This window comes from Palaemon carinicauda, chromosome 24 (genome assembly GCF_036898095.1).
Source record: "Palaemon carinicauda isolate YSFRI2023 chromosome 24, ASM3689809v2, whole genome shotgun sequence".
Classification (NCBI taxonomy): domain Eukaryota; kingdom Metazoa; phylum Arthropoda; class Malacostraca; order Decapoda; family Palaemonidae; genus Palaemon; species Palaemon carinicauda.
In genome coordinates, this window is record NC_090748.1 from 77185189 (window position 1) to 77208465 (window position 23277).

The window sequence follows — 23277 nt, forward strand, 5'->3', positions numbered from 1 at the left end:
TTAGTCCCCACCACCAGGATGGCATACCTAGGGATGGTCCTGGACTCCCAGTTAGCAAGGGCATTCCCCTCTCAAGAGAGGCTGAACAACCTGGATCATGTTATATGACCATTCCTAACAAATGCACCAATGAGAGCCAAGGATTGGCGGAGACTCATGGGCCACCTGGTCTTGCTGGAGAAGTTAGTTCCCCAGGGGAGGCTCAAGCTGAGGCCGGTCCAATGGAACCTGAAGGACCTCTGGTCACCGGGAGACCCTCCTCAGGACTTAGTCAGGATGACTCCGGCCTCCTGGAACATGCTCCTCTGGTGGTCCGACAGGGCGAAGACCCTAAGGGGGTTGCCTTTCGCGTCCGCTCCTCCGGAGATGTTGCTCTTCACAGACGCGTCAAAGGAGGGGTGGGGTGCCCATCTGCTCGAAGAGACAGCACAGGGAAAGTGGTCCCCGGAGGAGAAGCCCCTCCACATAAACCTGCTCGAGCTCCTGGCAGTTCAAAAGGCCCTCGCAATATTTGCCCATTGCCTTCAGGGAAACTCAGTAGCCCTCATGTGCGACAATGCCACCGTGGTGGCATACATAAAGAAACAAGGAGGATTGAGGTCAAGGAAACTGTACGACCTCACGTTTCAGATCCTGGAATGGGCCGAGACGAAACACATCATTCAAAATATGCAACTTCCCTGGTTGTTACATATATATAGCTTAATCCCGCCGATTCGTTGCGCGCACGGCAGAAATTAAAATTTCGCGGCAATCACCGCCAGGTGAGCAGGTGGTCATACCTGTGCGCCCTCTAACTAGGTAACTGGAACCATTCCCAACATTCCTCAGAAATTCCCTGCTTTTGTTCGAGACAACACGTCGGAAATTAGCTACGTTGAGGGTTTGCTTTATCTACAAATTTGGTGAAGTACCCTTTGTTTGATTTATTGTTGATGGCTTTCGCTGCTTTTTGGATTTTCCCTTTTGACTTTTCACTTGGTTAAGATAGACTTTGTTTGTTTTTGACCTGGACAGTTAGTTAACTATTTTCTAGTTTTCAAAATGGCTGACTCTGTGATTAGGTGTGTTAAGGGATACAAGACTCGGCTTCCAAAGGCCTAGCTTGATCCCCACTCAATATGTAAGAGTTGCAGAGGGCATGAGTGTTCTATTAATGACAGATGCAATGAATGTGAGTCTTTATCTGAAGGAGTTTAATCGCTATGTTAAGCGATTAGAGAACGACAGGCTTAGGAGAACTAGATCGTCAAGTGTCCCTTCTAATTTGCATGAAACTAATATTCCTATTCCTAATCCTAAGGCTATAGTACCAGACCCCGCTACGGTGTCGGAGGTAAGTGAGCCTTCTTTGAAGGATGTTTTGGCTGCAATTTCGGCCTTGGGTGTACAAGTGCAATCCCTTACTTCGGAAAAGGAATTGATGTGGGGGGGCAGTGCGTGGTTTACAACGCAAGTTTGGGGATAGTGATAGTGCAGTGGAGGGTGCGTCCATTCGTGTCTGTCATACTCCTAGCCCTGGACCTCTTCCATGCTCCCCAACCCCTGGGATAAAGAAAGTCGAAAGGCTAAGGGAGGTGAGAGACGTTAAACAACGAACGGACGTCCCCTCGACCGATCCTGTTGATGCATCCCAGGACGCTCCCCCTCGCCGCAGGAAAGGCGAGATGAGGAAGTGTTCGTCTTCGTCGGAGGACGCAAGACCGAGATGCGGTTTGCATCAACCTCTTCTTTCGAAACCTCAAAAGAGACATAGGTCCCCTGCTAAGTTGCAGTAATTGGAGCTCGCCGGAAATCTTCCTGTCGGAGGAAGACGACGTGTCCGCGCCTAAGCAGTCGTGTAGGACACATAGTTCGTCGAAGGAAGAAGACGTGCGCTTTACATCGGTTCATGCTTCTCCCCCTCCCCTGGATTGGGAGATGTCGCAAGGGACTTCTCCTCCTCTTGGACAGAAGACCCCAGCAAAGTTTTCCGAAACTTCAGATGCTCCCTTGAACGGTCAGAGCGCAGTTCAGGAAGCGATAGAAATCGCGACGCTCCCTCGCAGCAGACTGGACGCATGTAGGATGCGCCGTAAGCGACAGGCCTATCAGAGCTTAAGCGGTCAATTACGCAGCGATCGGGACGCATTACGGGAGGCGGCAAGGTTCTTGACGCTCCCTCGCGGCATGCTGGACGCATGTGATCAAGACGTTTCCCCGTAGCATGCTGGACGCACAGTTGACGCTCCCTCGCTGCATGCTGGACGCATAGTCGACGCTTCCTCACGGCATGCTGGACGCATGTGAGCAGGACGTTCCCTCGCAGCATGCTGGATGCATTGTTGACGCTTCCTCGCAGCATGCTGGACGCATGCTAGAAGCACGCAAGCATGACGCTTCCTCGCAGCATGCTGGACGCATGCTAGATGCATGCAAGCATGACACTCCCTCGCAACATGCGGGACGCTTGCAGGATGCACGCAAGCGTGACGCATCCTCGCAACTCTCTGGATTCCTGCACGACGTTCCATTGCAGCATGCTGGAAGCACGCTGGACACCGAGAATAGACAAGACGAGGCTTGTGTTTCTCCAACTCATTCTACTTCGGAGATCGCTATCCCTTTAGATGAAATCTCAGAAGGAGAAACAGGAAACGCTTCATGCAGCTGATCTTAAGAGATTGCTGGCGGTCCTAGCGGAGTTATATCCGGAGGACTTTACTCAGGCTTTACCGCAAAGCCTGCCCGCGCAGTTTTTGAAGGGCAGACCCCAGAAACCTTCCTGGTTTAAGAAAGCAGTGCTAGCCAGATCGGTCAAGAGAGCTTTCTCGATTCTAAATGAGTGGATTCTCAAGAGAAAGGATCTAGGAAAGACTACCTTTTCCTTTTCCCCTACAAGACTTACCTCCAGATCCAGTGTATGGTATGAGACTGGGGAGGTTCTTGGTTTAGGAGTTCCTGCCTCCTCCCAGGGGGACTTCTCCAGACTCGTTGACCCCTCACGTAGGTCAGCCATGACCAAGTCTAAGGTGATGTGGACCACGTTGGAGATGGATCACTTGCTGAAGGGCATCTTCAGAAATATAGAGGTCTTCAGCCGGATGGACTGGACTCTCGGAGCCCTCACAGAGGTCACAGATGTAAAGAACGAGGCACAGATGCACCTGATTGCCTGTCTCGATAAGGCCGTGAGGGATGGGACCGTCGAACTCTCCGCCCTTTTCACGGCAGGAGTTATTAAGAGGAGGTCTATGCTGTGTTCTTTCCTGTCGTCAGGATTGACCTTCGCTCAGAAATCAGAGCTATTGTATGCTCCTTTAGGTAATCATCTCTTCCCTTCTGATGTAGTGAAGGACTTGTCGGCAGTTCTTGCGCAACAAGTGACGCAAAACCTTATCACCAGGACTGCCAAGAAAGTCCTCCCGGCTAGCTTTTTAACCAGAAAGCAGAAGGAAGCTCCTCCCTTGCGCCAGCCCTTTCGAGAGGGAATCAGAGAATTGCTGTTGGAGGACAACTTCGTAAATTCACAAAGCAGCAACCAAAGGAAGTGAGCCCTACAACCTCCAGACACAAGTGGGAGCCAGGTTATCCCACTATTGGCAAGAGTGGAGCCAAAGGGGAGCGGACGACTGGACAGTCGATGTCTTGAAGGAGGGTTACAAGATCCCCTTCCTGAGAAGGCCTCCTCTTTCGTCAGAACCCTTAGAGTTGACAGCAACATACTGGGGGAGCAAGGCAGCAGTTCTTCAAGAGCAGGTCAATCAGATGCTGTCAAAAGCAGCGATAGAAGTAGTAGAGGATCCCTCTTCGGAGGGTTTTTACAAGATTTTTTCTAATTCCAAAGAACTCGTGGGGTTGGAGACTTGTTCTGGACGTAAGTCCTCTGAACAAGTTTGTAAGCAAAGTCAAGTTTGCCATGGAGACATCTGCGTCAGTCCTAGCAGACACCAGACAAGGAGACTGGATGGTGTCGATAGATCTGCAGGACGCGTATTTCCACTTCCCAATTCACCCGAACTACAGAAAATTTCTCAGATTCGTTTACCAAGAAACTACTTATCAGTTCAAAGCACTTTGTTTTGGACTGAGCACGGCTCCCTACGTTTTCACTCGAGTGGTTTCCAACGTGGCTCGCTGGCTACATCTGAAAGCTGTACGGATATCAATGTACCTGGACGACTGGCTAATCAGAGCCAGGTCGCAAGAAAAGTGTCTGGAGGATCTACAAGTTACAATGTCTTTGACGCAACAGCTAGGTCTTGTTGTAAATCTGGCCAAATCACAACTGACACCCTCACAAAACATCATCTACCTGGGGAGGAGGATTCAATCTGTGGTTTTTCGGGCTTTTCCAGCCCCGAAATGCATTTTAGAATGCCTAAGAAAGGTGGAGCACTTCCTAGACAGAAGGACCTGCTCGGTGAGAGAATGGATGAGTCTGCTGGGTACCCTCTCCTCGATCGAGCAATTCGTATCCTTGGGAAGACTTCATTTACGGCCTCTACAATTCCATCTATCAAAATATTGAACGAGACCAAGGCCTAGAGACGTGGATTCCGATTCCTCTGGGGATCAGGAATCAGTTGAGTTGGTTGGATGATACCAACAAACTCCTAGAAGGCTTTGAACTTCAACAGAAGAACCCGACCTAGTGTTGTATTCAGACGCATCAGACATGGGGTTGGGTGCAACACTGGGGAAGGGCGAGATCTCGGGTCTGTGGAAAGAGTTTCAGAAGGAATGGCATATAAACATCAAGGAGCTAGTGGCCATTCATCTACCACTAATGCTCTTCCAGAAGGAAGTCCAGGGCAAGTTAGTTCAGGTCAACGCAGACAACACCACAGCATTGGCCTACATCAGGAAGCAGGGAGGCACTCGTTCAGATTCCCTTTTTGAGGCAGTGAAAGATCTACTGTGGGCGAAAGCGAGGAATATAACCCTGACAACACGTATCATAGAGGGGGAAAAGAACGTCAGGGCGGATCTCCTCAGCAGAGGAAGACTAGTTCTCACAACAGAGTGGACCCTACATCACGAGGTGTGTAGCAGCCTTTGGATGCTGTGGGGAGAACCCTCAATAGACCTCTTCGCTACCCGGAAGGCAAAGAGGTTACCAGTCAATTGCTCTCCAGTCCAAGACCAGGAAGCAATAGCAGTGGACGCCTTTCTCATGGAATGGGAAGGACCAGATGTACGCTTTTCCACCGTTCAAGATCCTGGACAGAGTCTTAAAAAAGTTCAGGGAGTCGAACAATGCCCGCATGACCCTGATAGCTCCGTTTTGGCCCATGAGACCTTAGATTGCAGAAGTGATGGAGTGGCTGGTAGATACCCCCAGAGCATTACTAAGTCGGAACGATCTACTCAGACAGCCACACATAGAGGCAAGAGGGAAGGGCTTTTTGAGGGAAGCTGCAAGAGCAATCGCTAGAGCTAGGAGGGATGTGTTTGGAGAATGGTGCAGGATTAGCAAATTTTCCTCTTCCAGTACCTCTCTAATCCCAATATCAGATTTTCTGTTACATTTGCGAACGAAAGAAAAGTTGGCTGTATCGACCATCAAGGGATACCGCAGCATGCTAGCCTCCGTCTTCCGTCACAGACATATTGACGTGTCAGGAAACAAGGATCTCTCGGACCTCGTTAGCTCTTTTGAGACTGCTAAGAGAAAGGACAACCCAACCCCCTCTTGGAACCTGGATGTAGTCCTGGCATTTCTTACCTCGAGCAGGTTTGAACCTCTCGACAAGGCTTCTTGGAAGAGTTGCAAGCCATCAGCAAGAAGGTGGGCTTCAATGGAGAAAATGCAATTTGCTCCCTTCAGCTAGGTTTTCTCGCCAAGAATGAAAATCCTTCGCGACCTTGGCCCAGATACTTTACCATCCCAGGGTTATCTCACTTAGTAGGACGGGAAAAGGAGAGAGGCCTTTGTCCAGTGGGCGCTCTAAGATTTTATCTTCAGCTGACCAAAAACCTGAGAGGACAAACAGATAACCTCTGGTGCTTGGTTAAAAAGCCCTCTTTACCTTTATCAAAGAATGTTCTGGCATTTTTTATTAAGGATTTGATAAGAGAAGCTCACCAGAACTGTGAGGAGAGAAGCTTTCCGATACTTAAGGTAAAACCACATGAGGTAAGAGCTGTGGCGACTTCTATGGCGTATAGACACAATAAGTCGATGAAGTCAATTTTGGAAGCGACTTTCTGGCAAAGTAAATCAATCTTCGCAGATTGCTACCGTAAAGAAGTACAGACCCAATATGAAGATTGTTGCTCCCTGGGTCCGTATGTTGCCTCCGGCGTCATAGTTGGAGAAGGTACTACTGCCTCTACCCTATAACCTTTTTATTATATACCCTTGCCTTTTTCTTGTACTTGGTATTAGAGGTTGTCTGTGAAGGTTGTTGCAGCCTTCCACAGTCTGGGATGCAAGTCAAGTTAGTTTTTATGATGTGTGTTTTTAGTTTATTTTTGAGTTAGGTGGTCAGAATCATTGTCCATGGCTATGCCAGGATAGCAAGGGTGGAGGTCTAGCCAATTTAAGGTCGAAGACCTTGTGGCAGCCCCACAGAGACTTTTACAGCCCCTTGGGTGGATCGCTGAGTCTCTTGAGAAATGCTGGCATATGAGGCAGGATAACTATGAAGCCAGCTTCCTTATCAGGTAAGAACCAGATTATTGGTACAGCTAATTTGTAGCTATTAAAAATTATACGAATTCCCGACGGGATTGAGGTTTTCTAACCTGCCACCAATGGTGTCAATCAGCTATATATATGTAACTACCAGGGAAGTTACATATTTAAAAATGGTATTTTTATTGTAAAATAAATTTTCAAATATACTTACCTGGTAGTTACATATTAAAGGGCCCTCCCTCCTCCCCTCTGAAAACAGGGGCATGGAATTTCTGAGGAATGTTGGGAATGGTTCCAATTACCTAGTTAGAGGGCGCACAGGTATGACCACCTGGTCAGTGATTGCCGCGAAATTTGAATTTCTGCCATGCGCGCGACGAATCAGCGGAATTAAGCTATATATATGTAACTACCAGGTAAGTATACAGTATTTAAAAATTTATTTTAGAATAAAAATACCATTTGTCACAGCCAGGTTCATTCCGGGGAAGAGAAACGTTCTGGCTGACGGCCTCAGCAGGGCAGGGCAAGTAGTGGGGTCGGAGTGGTCCCTACACCCACAAGTGGCCCAGGAGGTGCTCCAGTTGTGGGGCTCACCGGTGATAGACCTGTTCGCCACGAGGCTCAACGCTCAGCTCCCCATGTTCTGTTCTCCTGTGCCAGACCCGGCAGCAGTGTTCGAGGACGCCTTCCAGCACTTGTGGGACGGACTCGACGCGTATGCCTTCCCTCCTTCGGGATTCTCAGGCAGGTGCTCAACAGGCTCAGACAATCAAGGGCTACAAGGATGACTTTGGTAGCGCCCTGGTGGCCAGAGAGGGAGTGGTTCGCGGATCTACAGGACCTGGCCACCCTTCCTCCGTTGCCCCTGCCAGTAAGGGAAGATCTGCTGCACCAGCCCCACTTTCGAAGGTTTCACGTTAATCCTCAGTGCCTTCAGCTACACGCGTGGAGGTTATCGAGCATCTATTAAGGAAGGATACTGGAAGAAGACAGCTTCGAGGATGTCAGGATATCTTCAGAAGTCCTCGAGCGTGGTATACCAGGCCAAGTGGGCCACGTTTGTGAAGTGGTGTGCCACACAGAACCTGAGACCGTTGGATGCATCAGTCCACAAGATTGCAGACATCCTGGTCCAATTGAGGGACGATCTGGGGGTCTCCATTCCAGCCATCAAGGGGGTCCGAGCAGCCCTGGGGCAGGTATTTCCACTCAGAGGCATCGACCCCTGGGTCTCTCGCCAGATTTCCATGCTCGTCAGAAGTTTCGAGCAATCTTGTTCCTCCCGCGCCTCTCGGGTCCCGCAGTGGAATGTGGCCAAGGTTCTCAAGGTTTTGACAAGGCCTCCCTTCGAACCCCTCAAGGATATCCTGGATAAAGACCTCACCCTCAAGACAGTGTTCTTACTAGCTCTAGCCTCAGCCAAGCGTGTGAGTGAGCTCCACGGCTTGTGTTTCGAGGTCTCGCACTCTAAAGGGTGGAAGGACCTGTCCTTTAAGTTTCTGCCTAAATTTGTGGCCAAAACTCAGAACCCGGCTGTTGCGGACCCAAGGTTTGAGGGGTTCTCGGTTCCGGCAATCCCTCACTCAGACGACCCGGAAGACTTGCTCTTTTGCCCAGTGAGAACTGTAAGGAAATACCTTAGCAGGGCAGCCAGACTCTGGCCAGCCATCAAAAGTCTGTTTGTCTCTTCAGGCCCGGTAAAGAGGGCAGTGTCTAAAAACACGATCTCCTTCTGGCTTCGGCAAGTCATCAAGAGAGCTTACGACAGTGAGGGGTCTGTGGTCCCTGGTACCCCGCGACCCCATGATATTAGAGGTCTTAGCACTTCTTTGGCATTTAACAGCAACATGGCAGTAGGCCAAATCATGCGAGCAGACACATGGTCCAGGCAGTCCACCTTTACGGCTCACTACCTGAAAGACTGTACAAGGAAGTCCCTGGACTCCTCCATTGGTCCAGTGATTTCCGCCATGCAACAAGTTTAAAGCTAAAAGCCCCGGGTGGCCCGAGGAAATTAATCGCAAGCGACACAAGTTTCCTCCTTACTCCCCTTTCCTTGCTACCCTTTTTCCCTTTCCTTTCCTCCTCCCATGTGAGAGATGGATGTTGTGGAAGCCCCTGTCCGGATTATGCATAAAGGTGAGTTATACAAAAGGTAGACTTTTGCGTGCTTCCCCCGACTCTCCTACTCTGTCCGTTGTGTCGTCTGGACCTAGCCTCCTATCTAGGTCCCGTGTCCTGGGATGGTAGTGGTGGGTCTTCCGACCTGTAAGTCCACCCCCGCCTCCTAAAGTGTAAGTCTCCTAAGAAAGTAGTTCGAGGTAAGTACTCCTCCGGGTTGGAACAAATCACAAATTTTAAGTAATTTGTATTTTCCTAACAGTACTTACCGCGAACTACTTTTGGGTTATTGCCCACCCATCCTGCCCCGAGTGTCTTACAGGAGTTCGAAATAGTACTTAAACATATGTTTACTGGCAACACAGACCTAGTAGCGCACTCTGTCGTGCTGACCCCGGGTCGCCTCGGGGCACGTATCCATCCGCCACGGAGGGACCCGACAAGGGAAAACGGTCGGTTAGGGAGGAGATCCCAGATTATTCCTAAGGAAGTTGTTTGAGGTAAGTACTGTTAGGAAAAATACAAATTACTTAAAATTTGGGATTTTAATGTACTGCCTACGTCCCCGTTGCTTCCCGTGAGGTAAGCAATGGTAAATGTCTTTGTGTATTTCTTATATATAAACTCGGAATGTGTTTATACTAGATGTGCATACCTCTCATGACGAATGAATTGCTCAGGCCGCTATCATTCTCACTTTGTATGTTTAGCGAGGTGTCAAAGTTTTCCCTAGTTCACAGTCATATACTGTACTAGGTAAACCATGGTCATGTCCATGCCAGAATTAGGAGTTACATCCTCCTAAGAGTGAGTCATCCACATAAATAACGTAAGGTTTGTTAGTATGGGAACAAATGACAAATTCAGAGATAATTTGTATTTTTCCCTAACTTATACAAACCTGTAGTTATTTATGTAAATTGGCCCACCATCACCTGTCCCCCCAGAAGTCCTGCCTGCATTAAAAAAGGGACACAGCTCACGTCCTTGAGAATGTATATAGAGGCAGCTGGGTACCTCCCAGCCACCCCCGGCCTACCCACTCAAGTGGTTAGGCAGGGTTGCCACCTTGCACTTTTAGTCTAATGGCTACCTTCTAGCTTTGGCGAAAATAATCCACATAAATAACTACAGCTTTATATTAGTTAGGGAAAAATACAAAATATCTCTGAATTTGTCATATTGTACCGTACTTTATTTTGATTGCATAAATTTAATTTAAATGGATTATATTTACTTTGGCAGATTGGAAGAGGAGCTGATAGGAGATGATTTAGATTATGAGTATGATCTAGATGAAGAGGAGGAGGAGGCCCTTTTGGCTGGAGAAGTTCCAACTCATGGGGTAAGATTTTGGTATACCTTATATGCATACTTTACTGTATAGGCAAGTTTGTTTTCTGTTTTCAAATATCTATTACCGTCCTTGATGGATTCTTGTTTGTCCTTTTGAGACTTGATTATTTAATTTGTATTTGTTCCGTAACTGGAATACAAACCTACGCTATTTGTAGGGGGGGGGGGGGGTGTTATTACTTTCGGCAAAGCTGAAAGGACGATCCATTAAAATTTAGCGAGGGTTAATTACTCATCCCGCTATTTAGCGAGGGGTAGTGGTTTACCTAGCTACCCACTTCACTCACACACCTGTGACTGTGCTTCTCTTTACTTTTGGCTCGGAGGGTGAGCGGTTGTTACCGCCTTTCCTCCTCGCCTATTTTGGACTGCCGTTAATCTTTGTTTGTTCCGTAACTGAAATACAAACCACGCTATTTACATGGGGTAATTACTTCGGCGTAGCTGAATGACGAGCCATAAAAGTTTTAACGAGGGTTTGTTCCAACACAGAGTACTTACCTAGAACTACTTTCTTAGGAGTTACTGGTAACTCCTTCCCAACCGACCAGAATTTTGTGTAGTTTACCCCATTCCCATTTTTTATGGTTGACCTCAGGCGGAGTGATACGCGCCCTGAGGCGACCCGGGGTCGGAGAGCGTGCTATCTCAGGTCGTGCTCCTTAGTAAGTTTCTGGTCACGATGTGATTCACATCTCGCCGTGCTCTCTCTTACCCAGTGCGACCCTTTGTGTACACCACGTGGCACCTGTGTCCGTATCCTTACCCCTTTCCTCTGTGTTCCTGTGTCTCTTGGTGTCTTAGTGTTTCATTATGGAGCATCCCCGCCGTTGCCCTGGGCCTGTGGCCGGTAAGTCTTGTGGGGCTCTCCTTTCCAAGCCCGAGGTTGACCCACACTCGCGCTGTTCGTCATGTAGCAAGGTATGCTCCCCTACCGCCACGAGTTCGAAGTGCGAGTCCTGGGGCAAAATCCAGTGGGTCCTTTATGGGACAAAGAAGCAGAAATCGCCCAAGAAAGCTAACGCGTCTTCTGCTTTGGTGTCTCCAGATGCCTCGTCGGAACGTGGCTCCCTTCCATTTTCCCCTACCCATAGTAGGGGACGAGGTAAGTCCGTTGCGGGGAAGCGGCCCATTGTCCTTTCCCAGGAGTCTGAATTACCTGTGGGGGAAGCTGCTGATGTGATACAGGCATGTGTGGGGCCTGAGGGAGGTGCGGGAGTGTGTGTGGGAGACGAGGTCCTGGTGCCCGCAGGGCCTGTCTCTACTGAAGACCCTATGTGGGGGAAGTCGGGTACTACCTCTTCCCAAGCATCTTGGGTATGTGTTTCAGGTACTTCGGCCGCTGGGGGGGATGCCGAGAAAGGTCATTGGTCGAATTCGGACCCCGCCGTTTGGGATCTCCCTAGAACACCCTGCAGGTCATCCTTCAGTCTAGAAGAAGAGTTTGATCATTGGCTCGACCGGAAGAAGGTCCCTCGGTCCCCCCCGGCGCCCTCGGCGATGCTCCCGCCCGTCTTCCTGCAGCCTGCGGCACCAGAAATTCGTCATGGAGTCCCCCCTGCGGAATTGGATGTCTCAGGTGGTTCAGCTGATTCCCTCTCCTCCTCGCCGTCTTCCTCATCCGCGGATTCATCGTCATCGGAGGACGAAAACAGGTCCTCAAGGAGGAAACGCCAGAGGTCCCGGAAAAAGAAGAAGTCCCGCTCCCGTTCAAGACAGAATAAGAAGGAGTCCAGACCATCTAAGAAGAAGGCTAAGAGGAGTAAGTCGAGGGATTGGGTGAACATCACGGTGCCCCGGAGCGAGCTGTTTAAGGTCACCACAGCCGCGGCCGCTTCCGGGTGGCTCCCTAGAGCCTCGTCCTCACCGTCTTGCCCCGCCTTCTCCTCCTACGGACCAGAACCCCACCAAGGGAGATCTATCCAAGTTCCCTGTTATGCGCCTAAGTCGACGAAGGCCTCCGCTGCATCTACTCTGCGGAGGGAGGCGCCCCATCAGGTGGAAGGCGTAGCGCCAGCCACAGGCTCCTTGGCTGACTTCATTAAGCTCCGAGTGTATCCTACGGCCAGGGATATCCCCACAGATGCGGGGTAATCCCATGACGGATACCTTCGCCTCTGCGGGTCCGCCCGTGACACGGGCAGGCCCGTCCAACGTTACCCCCCCCACCGTCACCGATGATACTCGTGCGGAGGGACTAGTGACGGAGGCCCTGGTTGAGGGAGGAGAGTGCTCATCCGATGACATCTCCTATCGAAAGGTGTTGGCCCTAATAAGGCGGCACCATCGGCTGGATGAGCCCATGCCCACCACAGAACAGACCTGGCTCTCCGGACTTAGCAGGCTGGTGGAGAATCCAATACAACAAAAGCCCTCCTTAGCTCTACCCTTAGCTCCTGACGTAAAGCTGGGTATGGAGCATATAGACAAATTCTTGGACGGCCTGGCAGACGCCCCTAGGAGTCTCAGTGCCTCGAAGCTGCTCCCAGGACTAAGGGCGCAGAAGAGATTTTACGTGCCTGAAGGTTGTTGGGGAGGACCCCGCGCAACGGAGACAGCCATCACCACGTTGAACCAGGGTGCCGCTGAAGACAGAGCATCCACAGCCCCGGTGTGTTTTTCCCCTTCAGAGACCTCCATGATGGAGGACATGGCCCAGGACTTGGTTTACGTGTCCTCCTGGTTAGACTGGTGGGCCTGCACGTTGGTAGGCTTTCAGTCTTCTCATGATCTGTCCCTGCCAGAGAACCAAGCCTTTTTGAGAGAGCTGATTAGCTCAGGGGGCAAAGCCCTAAAATTTTTATCTTACCAATCTCTCTCCCAGGCTACCAATTGGGTCCTGAGGAAGAGAGATACAATTCTCAGCAAATTGGTGAGGAAACTCTCTGACCGGGAAGCGAGAAGGTTGAGAAATTCCTCGGACGAGGCAATCTTTCCCCTTAAGATAGTGGAAGAGACGATGGAAAGGGTGAGGAAGACGAAGGACGTGGGTGACCATAGGCCTCCCCCAATGAGATGCCCACCACACAGGAGACCCTCCGTGGATGCCCCTCACCCTTCCCGTTCATCCCCGGCCCAACCTAGAAGAGAGGCTTCTTCGGATCCCTGGCTGCAAGCACCTCAGTCAAACTTTAGACTGTCCTTCGGAAACTCAAGAAGAGGTCGGTCTGGCTGCCCCTCCAGAAGGAGATAGGAGGCGAGGCCCCCTACTCCTACAGGAGCCTCAAGTAGGGGGATGCCTCAAACACTCTTGGCAAGCATGGCGGGATTACGGTGCGGATCCCTGGACGGTGACAATCCTGAGGGAAGGTTACAGACTACCCTTCTTAGCAGAACCTCCCCCTCTCATTCCAGCCCTTCAGGCCGACAGGTTGATACCCCAAGGACCCCTTGAAACGGGTGGCATTGCAGGAACAAGTGGCGTTGATGTGCGACAACGCCACAGTAGTAGCCTACGTAAAGAAGAAAGGGGGTCTAAAGTCGAAAGAACTATGCGCGTTATCGACAGAACTTAGAATGGGCTGCAGAAGAAGGGATCGAGTTCACAGCAAGGTTCATCCCGGGAAAGAAGAACGTCCTGGCAGACGGCCTCAGCAGAGTAGGCCGGGTAATAGGGTCAGAGTGGACTCTACACCCAAGGATAGCTCAGTCAGTCATAGTGAAGTGGGGTTCCCCAGTAGACCTTTTCGCCACATGTCTGAACGCCCAGCTCCCCGTGTTCTGTTCTCCAGTCCTAGATCTGTCAGCGGCGTTCAAGGACGCCTTCCAACACCCTTGGGACGGCCTCGATGTGTACGCCTTCCTCCCCCTCGGGATGATACGGCAAGTCCTCAACAGAGTAAGAACAACAACCAACCTTCAGATGACTTTGGTCGCGCCTTGGTGTCCGGAGAGGGAGTGGTTCGCAGATCTAAAAGAACTGGCCCTTCTTCCTCCTTGGCTGCTCCCGGACAGGCCAGACCTTCTACGTCAGCCCCACTTCCAAAGGTTTCACAAAAACCCTCGGTCGATCCGCCTTCATGCGTGGAGGTTATCGAGCGGCTTCTGAAGAAAGATGGATACTCACCGAGGACCGCGGCTAGGATGTCGGGTTACTTAAGGCGTTCCTCTATCGCGGTCTACCAAGCGAAATGGGCAGTCTTCTCGAAATGGTGCGCTTCCCGGAATATCAAACCCTTGGGGGCCTCGATCCACGACGTAGCGGACTTCCTGGTGTATCTCAGAGATGATATGGGCTCTTCCATTCCAGCAATAAAAGGAGTACGGGCAGCATTAGGTCAAGTCTTCCTCCTTAAGGGCATTGACTTGGGAGCCTCCCGTCACATCTCGATGCTCATCAGGAGCTTTGAGCAGTCATGCCCCCCACAAGAAGGGAGGGTACTGCAGTGGGACCTAGCCTTAGTACTCAAAGCCCTGTCAGAACCGCCCTTCGAGCCCCTCAAGGACATCCTGGATAAGGAGCTCACCCTCTAAACGGTCTTCCTCTTGGCCCTGGCTTCGGCAAAGAGGGTTAGTGAGTTACACGAATTATCGTACGAAGTCTCACACTCAAAAGGATGGCGTGAGGCTTCGTTTAAGTTCGTCCCTAACTTTGTGGCCAAAACACAGAACCCGGCTTGTTGGGACCCTCGGTTCGAGGACTTTTCGTTCCCAACCATCCCTCGGTCAGACAATCCTAAAGACTTACTCTTATGCCCGGTCAGAACAGTAAGAAAATACCTTGAAAGGACATCCAGTCTCCGACCTGAGATCAAGAGTTTATTCGTCTCGACTGGTCGGGTGAAGAAACCAGTCTCCAAGAACTCAATCTCCTTCTGGTTGCGACAGGTGATCAAGAGAGCTTACGATGCTTCGGGAACCCCTCTCCCAGGCAGGCCAAGGCCTCATGATATTAGGGGTCTAGGCACCTCCCTAGCGTTTGAGAAGAACATGGCCGTGGGCCAAATCCTGAAAGCGGGTACCTGGTCCAGACAGTCCACTTTCACGGAGCATTACCTGAAGGACTGTTCTAGGAAATCCTTGGATGGGTTTGCCCTTGGCCCAGTCATATCGGCCCTGCAAAAGATTTAAGGTCATGGCCCCAGGGAAACGGGGGGCGGTAAGCCAAGAGACACATGTTCATCCCTTACCTTTCCCCTTATCATCCTTCCCCTGTGTGGGCGTGACTCAAGAGGCCCTGGCGGCCAGGATATACGTCTTCAGCAAGAAATACGTCTCAGAAGTATTGGTACAGAGGTAAGCCACTTAGACACTAAGTTAGTTTTTTGGGTAGTTTCCCCTATTTTCATTCAGTTTTCTAGTAGGGGTCATTGGAACCTAGTCCCCTATCTAGGTTCCTTTTTGTCCACTCGTACTTCCAACCTTCGGACCCTAGTCCCTGCAGGACACTCCCACCTCCTAAAGTTTAAGTCTCCTAAGAAAGTAGTTCTAGGTTAGTACTCTGTGTTGGAACAAATCTCAAATTTTCAAGTAATTTGTATTTTTCCTAACATGCTTACCTAGAACTACTTTCAGGTTATGGCCCACCCATCCTTCCCCGAGGGTCCTGCAGGATTGAGGAGAACCCTTTTTACCTCGAAACTTACTGAGGAGCACGACCTGAGCTAGCACGCTTTCCGACCCCGGGTCGCCTCAGGGCGCGTATCACTCCGCCTAAGGTCAACCATAGAAAATGGGAATGGGGTAAACTACACAAAATTCTGGTCGGTTGGGAAAGAGTTACCAGTAACTTCAAAGAAAGTAGTTCTAGGTAAGTATGTTAGGAAAAATACAAATTACTTAAAAATTTGTGATTTACTACCCCGCCGCTAGTTAGCGGGGGGTAGGGAGGGGTAGCTAGCTCACTTTACTTTTGGCTCGGGAAGAGAACAGACCTGTCTGTGCTCTCCCTCGCTTTGACTGCCATAATTAATCTGTCTTTTTTGCTTTTTCTCTTTCGCTGTGTGTTTCAAGTTGGCCTCTGCCGTTGTGCGTACTTGCCCTGGACTTCCTGGCCGCCCTTGTGGGACCTTTGTCGGCGGTCGACACTGATCCCCACACCTTGTGTCCTCACTGTAGGGGCCAACGGTGTGATAGCGGTAATGTATGCATTGAATGTAGGGAGTGGTCTACCTCCCAGTGGGAGAGGTTTGCCCGGCGCCGTAAGAAGAAGGCCAAAAGGGATCTTTCTCCTTCAGAGGCTTCTCTGAAGAGAGAAAATTCCAGGACTTCTTCCGTTGCCCTTTCCTCCTCCGAAGCTCTCCCTCGAGCGGCCTCTTCCGAGGGGCCGGCGAGTGGTAGCGTAGACCGCTGTGCTGTTGACCGATCCCGGGTTGCGGGAGAGGTAGTTGCCTCCCATAGCGAGGCAGCTGCCCCTCCTTCCCCGGAGGAGGATTTTATGTCTAATAATGATTTGTTGCAGCTTTGGGCTTCCTTGGGGCTGCAGGGTTTGCCCTCCAAGGAAGCCCTGTTTGACATGATCAAACTGGGTGCAGCCGTTAAACAATCGCCAACTACAGCGGAGATAGATCCTCTGTCTGTGGTTGATGTTGTTGTGACGGAGACATCCCGTGGGTCTAGCCAAACCGCCGTTCCTGTGGCTGAGGTAGCTGACGGCTTAGACTCTCCCTCCGAACATCCTTCGAGGGAGGATCTAAGTCCCGTGGTCTCTCCTGCCGGTGATTCTCCCCCTCGGGGGAGTTCACTTACAGAGACTCCTCTTCGGAGGCCCATCGATGGTCAGCTTGCTGATCCCACGGCCCCTCGTGGGCGTATAAGGCGGAAGGCTCGTCTTCCCCTTCGCCGTAGAGGCCTTCCTTCCCCTTACAAGGGGCTTAAGAAGCGCCTCTTCGGCTCGTCGTCACCACAGTCCTCTGCGGAGGAGACGACTCGCCGTTCACCAGTCCTGCCAGCTACCAACCTAGACCTCTCCGGGGATCGTTCGCGATCACCTTCGGAGGATGGTCGTCCTTTGGGACATAGTGACCTGTCTCCCAGACCATCCACTTCCAGAGCTCCTGATGCGCGTAATTTGCCACCTGATACTGCCACTGCGCAGTCACCGGGTCCTTCGGGGCTGAAGGGTCTTGAGCGCAAAACCGCGCCTCATGCCCTCAAGCGCCAGGCTCCGCCTGAGTGCTCTCCTGTTCCTGACGCTACTGTTCCTGACTTAGCGCCATGGCGCTCACTCTCACGCGTTCACGCCACCGATCCTGCTACGCGCCAGGCTCCCCCTGCGCGCCCACGCCCTTCGGCGCCCCGGCGCCCTCTAGCAGTTCCTGATATAGCGCGCCAGAGCTCACCTGCGCATACGCGCCCACCAGCAGTTCCTGATACGGCGCTCCAGCGCTCACCTGCACATATGCGCCCACCGGCCACCTGCGCTGACGCGCCTACCAGCAGTTCCTGATACGGCGCTCCTGCAATCACCTGCGCATGCGCGTCCACCGGTGCCCCTGCGGCCGCCTGCGCTCACGCGTCCACCACCGCCCCGGCGCCCACCAGTTCCTGCATCGTCGCGCGCGGTCCAGGAGGCACCTCCGCTGGTGCACAGGCGCCCACATGCTCCTCCGGACTCGTCGCGCCCGTCTGGGGAGACGCGCGATACACGCCCACGCACGGTTCCAGTTCCAGTGCTCACCAACGCGCCACGACATCTCAGCGCGTCGCCCAGGATGCTCCCAAGTTAGCGCACGGGCGCTCACGGCCGCCTCTGGGCTCTCCCTCCAGACCGAGCGAGCTTGCATATGATGCAACCGCGCACGACGCTCCGGTTACGCGCCCTGTTCCTGCTACACGCCCCGTTCCTGTATTTAAGGCGACAAAGGTAACCCTTGAGCGTACACCGGAGCGCCCTCATCCAACTGCGCGGCCGCCGCAGCAACGCACTCCGGTGCGACCGCATCCTGATGCGCGCACACGATCCCAGGCATGGCCAGCGCGCCCACAGGCGAGCATGCCGGTCTTATCTGACCAGCGCCAACGCGCCATCGCGGCGGCTCGCGACCCTGCTCCAGCGCTCACGCGCCCTCGCCCGGTTCTTCCGGACACGCGCTCAGGCGCCCCCGTTATCTCGCGCCGTTTGGGGCTGCATCAGGTCGCTGCGCGCCCGCGCGTTCGGCTGCCTCCCATGCCGGCTCCTGCTCGCCATCGCCTACGTGCTCTCGCGACCACGCTCACGTGCCCGCGCGCCCGCTCTATCACCAGCGCGCCATCGCTCCTGTATCCCTGCCATCGCGCCCTCGCACCCGCCCCTGTCCGGGCGGATGCGCGTGCGCGCGAGATTCCAGTATCCCGCTAGCCATTCACGCGCGACGCTGACCAGGGCCCGGCACACGAGCCCCAGCACGAGCGCCGCCAGGCGGACAGTTCTTCGTCTCGTTCCCCTCCCCGCAAGCGCAGACCAGCGCGCTCGCCGGAGGTGGGGCGCTTCCCGGACAGGTCTAGGGACTCTTCTCTTTCAGCCCCACAGGCGAACCCTCGTTTGTCGACTCCTCCTAGGGATCCCTCGATCCCCTTCCCTCCAGAGGGGGTGTCTGACAGCGCGACTGTAAGCCAGCAGCCCTGTTTCGGCACCCTAGTCAGAGCCCTTGTGCAGGCTATTAAGCCCGCCCTCTCTGACTCGGGCCACAAACCAGCGGCAGCTTCTTCCCCCCTGAAGAGGAAGAGAGGAGTCTCTCCCGTGGAACCTCCTCCGAGGCCTATTCTGTCTCCTCGCAGATCCTTGCGCAAGGCTCCTTCTCCCCCCCAGACCTCCTCTCCCTCCCCTGCGGAGGAGGATTACCCCTCCTCGGGAGAGTCGGATGAGCCCGACCACTCCCCTATCGCACCAATGGGGGAGGCTCCGCCTCTCCCTGAGAGGTCGTCTCGTCCAGAGGTGGAGAAGAGCCTGCCCCCTTTGCTGCTCGAGTCCTTTATCCCACCCAGGAGGGAGCCTAAGGGCTCTAAGACGATTCCCAAATCGTCAGCGAGGATCAGGCAGGAACCGTCTAGAGCCGTCGAGGATATCCACGTGTCCCCACAGGAAGAGCCACTGGGGACGGGAGACTTCACTGCCAGTCCTTCGGGAGGAGAGCACCAGGAGTCAGAACACGCGTTCTGTCAAGTCCTGACCCTCATGAGGAACCTCAATGGGATCCCGGACCCTGAGGTCCCACCTCGCGAAGGGAAGGACACGGTCCTGGACCGCATCTATGGCACCCAAAAACCCTCTAGGGCCAGTGCAGCTTTGCCCTGGTCTCAGGGGATGAAGAGTGCCAGGGACAAGGTCGAGGGCCAGCTCTCTGAGCTTGCCTCCTCCAGCTCCTCCCTCCTCCTCGAGTCCATCAGAGGAAGTACTTCGAGATCCTCGAGGAGTCTTGTCTGAGTCTTCCCTTACACCACTCCGTGGAAGAACTCACAGGGGGAGTCCCTCTTGAGAGACTCTCCAACCGGCACGTGTCCTTCCCAGCCACTGAGATCCTAAGCCAGGAGAAGGTCACCAAGTGTGCCATGCAGGCAACTTCGTGGCTCGACATCTGGCTGGGGTCTCTGGGCATCCTGGTGCGATCCGAGGACCTCTCCAAAGAAAGCACAAAGGAAAGCGCTGGAGACTTTCCTACTCTCGGGCACACGGACCATTGAGTTTCTGGCCCACCAAGTCTCGAGCTTGTGGGCCACTACGATCCTCAAGCGTTGGGACGCTGTGGCCGAGAGGTTCAATCATAAGGTCCCCAGTGCAGAGGCTAGCAGGCTCAGACTCACTTCCGTTCTCGGTAAGAGCCTGTTTGAGCCTAAGGACGTGGAGCTCACCGTTGAGAGATGAAGGAAATCCAACCAGGATCCCCTCATCCACAGGGCCCTGACATCGAGGCCCTACAAACCTCCAGCAGTCTGGCAGCCCCGTCCTGCTAAGGACACAAAAAAGACGACCACAGCGAAGCCGAAGGTGTCTAAGCCCTTCCCTGCCAAGAGCAGAAGGAGCAAGAAGTCCTCCAGGGGAGGCAAAAACCCTAGAGGTACCAGCCGAGGCCGGAAACGCTAGGGTTGGCAATCCCCCTGCATGTCCACCAGTGGGGGGATGCCTACAGAGTTGCGCGACAAGGTGGCAGCAACTCGGGGCGGTTGCCTGGACGATCTCCGTGATCTCTCTAGGTTATCGCGTCCCGTTCACAGTCTCTCTAGCTCCCCTGACAGCGAATCCAGTGTCGTTGAGCTCCTTTGCCATGGGATCGGCAAAAGGGCAGGCCCTCCGGGCAGAAGTCCAGACCATGTTGAAGAAGGACGCTCTCCAGGAGGTTGTAGACGGGTCCCCAGGCTTCTACAGTCGACTCTTTCTTGTGAGAAAGGCGTCTGGAGGCTGGAGACCAGTCAACGACCTCTCGATCCTGAACGGGTTTGTCAAACAGACTCCGTTCAGCATGGAGACGGCAGACACGGTCAGACTTGCGGTGAGACCACTAGACTTCATGTGTACACTGGACCTGAAGGACGCGTACTTCCAGATCCCAATCCATCCGTCTTCAAGGAAGTACCTAAGATTTTGCCTAGACAACAAGATCTACCAGTTCAAGGTGCTGTGTTTCGGTCTCTCCACAGCCCCTCAGGTGTTCACCAGAGTATTCACCCTCATCTCTTCGTGGGCTCACAGGATTGGCATCCGTCTCCTTCGTTATCTGGACGACTGGCTGATCCTAGCGGACTCGGAGGCAACCCTTCTTCGCCACCGAGACAAACTCCTCGAAGTTTGCCAGGATCTAGGGATCGTGGTAAATCTCGAGAAGTCCTCCCTGCAGCCCTCTCAGAAACTGGTATATCTAGGCATGGTCATAGACACCAATCTCCACAAAGCCTTCCCATCAGACGAAAGGATAGCAAGGCTGAGGAAGGTTGCGAGACCTTTCCTCAATCGAGAAGAACTCCCAGCCCAATCGTGGCTTAGTCTCCTCGGCCACCTCTCCTCCCTGACCCGTCTCGTTCCCAACAGTCGCCTCTATTACCGCTTCTATTCCAGATAAAGTGGGGAGCGGTATGGCCTGCCCTTGGACTTTCTGGTTCTCCTTCGGTGGAGGTGTGGAACCAGTTCCTTACAGGCAGTTTTACCTCAGGTCCCTTCTGTTTTGGAACCCTCGGGAGTTCCGTACCTCGCCGATATCCCGTCAGCTCAATCGGCGGCCGCTGAAGTGTCAGCGGAGGTAATAACATCAGCTCCTGTGGAGCCTACTTCGCTCCTCGCTTGCATTACGATGAAACAACATCGAAAGCGTAATCATCGGGATTCCTCCTCCTCATCGTATTCGTCCTCCTTAGAAAATAGGAGAGAGAGAGAGAAGAGGAAAAGGAGAGCTCACTCTCCTTCACCAAGACGTTCTAGTCGGAGATAGAGGCGACATAGGAAGAGACGTCATCGTTCTCGTTCTTCCTCGCCTTCTATCTCTTCACGAAATGTCTCGCCGATACACGATAGCACTCCCGTCACAAACATAAGAGGAATACTTCCTCGCGCTATTGTTCGGCTTCGCGATCGTCTTCCTCTCGCGGGGAATCATCTAGGCGCTATAAGAAGAGCTCTAAGAGACGTTCACGCTCTTCTTCACGAGAGAATTCTCTCAAGCGCAATAAGCGCTCCCTTTGGGGCGAGGTTAAATCTGATCGTCCCCAGAGCGCAACCAACGGAAGAGAACACTCTGAGCGCAATTCCTCTCCTTCACATTTCTTCACGAGCAGCTCAGCTCGCGCTGGGAAGGCGAGAGAGAACACTTCTTCTTGCCGTCGCTTAGTATCATCAGAGAGAGAGCGCCCCCGTACGTCAAACTTCCGAGCGCGCGAGGTCATTCTCCGCGCCCTCGCGTTTCAGACAGAACAGCACCCATTCCCGTTCTTTCTAATGAATTACGAAATATGGGCTTCGCGAGAACTTCGGAAGAAGACGCAGGGGTTCAGCCCTTCTCCTCTTCGGCTGAGAACAGAGGTGAAAGGCCAGGCCGCCGATCAACGCATTCTCTTATTGAGACAGTACCGTTTATTCGGTCGCCTTCGCCTAAACCTTCAACTTCCAGGCAGGATCTTGCGCGCGGTGCCATCAACCAGCGCTCAGCCTTCCTCTGGATTGTCGGCAGTGGAGTGTTACCTCGCCGTTACCTTCAGACATTCGGGCTTCTACCGCCCTCTCTCACGAGGAATTAGCGCGACCTGAGGATTCCTCGGAGGAACTACCATCAAAAGACTTAGAGTCCGTCTATCTGAGGGCTTTAAGAACGATGTGTAATATCTCAGGTCTCGGAGATTTACACCTGTCGCCTCGTCATACCGACGCTCCAGCTTTAGACAGACTATGTCGTCCTCCACCTAACCCTAAGACCAGAATCGAACTTCCCTGGTCTATTCACACTGCAGGCCGTCTGAGGAAGGTCTCGCAGGCGGTCTCGGGGGAAACGAATTCCTTGAAGTCTTAAGGATCCCATAAAATGCTGCAGTTTCCTTTTTCGAGGCAAAGGTGCTTTTACAAGGTCAGACACTTGATCCCCTCACAGCAAGGCTTACACCTGCCTGCTCTGCAGAGAGACTCTCTTCCCTTCCAGTCTCCTTTACCGCAGCAGAGGCCTCGACAATGGAAGCAGCGTCAATGTCTCTTCTAGAGCACTATCCTGGTTTGACACATGGTCTGGCAGAGTGGGCTACCTTGCAAGTCATGAGAACCTTTCAAACTAAAATTCCATGCAGTCTCTGCAGGAAGTCCTGGCTGCTGGGGCCAAGACAATGGACTTTCTAACTGCTACGGCTGCAACGATGTGGGGCAACTGGATTCTCAAAAGGAGGGAATTGGTAGTCTCCAGACTGCATAGGAGCATCGGAAAATCTGAGAAATCTGATTTGAGGAACTCTGATCTCCTACAACCTCTCCTCCTCTCCAGACAAGCAGTCTCCACCTTAGAGACTTGGAGGAAGGAGACGCAGGACACTGCAATGCAAAAGGCTGCTTCCTTTCGTCCAATGCAACAGCAGCCAACTCCACAACCCAAGGCAACAACCGCATCTCCACTGCCAGCCAAGAACCTCAGCTGCCCCTCTTTTACACCCAAACCTATGGGCAGAGGAAAGCTGGCTCCTCCTAAGGCTAAAGGCAGAGGGAGGAACCCTAGACAGAAATAGGGTCTCGACTCCCCCCTCGCAATGCGTATGGGGGTGCCTGCAGGGGAGTTGGAGGAGTTGGAAAGCTA

The 23277-nt window shown here is 52.8% G+C and overlaps 1 protein-coding gene across 1 annotated transcript in view; it reads left to right on the forward strand.

Moving 5' to 3' along the window:
• Positions 1-23277, forward strand: part of LOC137618160 (RNA-binding protein 33-like) — a 329225-nt gene that overhangs the window by 11270 nt on the left and 294678 nt on the right. The window contains exon 2 of the mRNA XM_068348206.1: positions 9992-10091. Coding sequence (XP_068204307.1) covers positions 9992-10091 — 100 coding nt within the window. The remainder of the gene's footprint in view (positions 1-9991; positions 10092-23277) is intronic.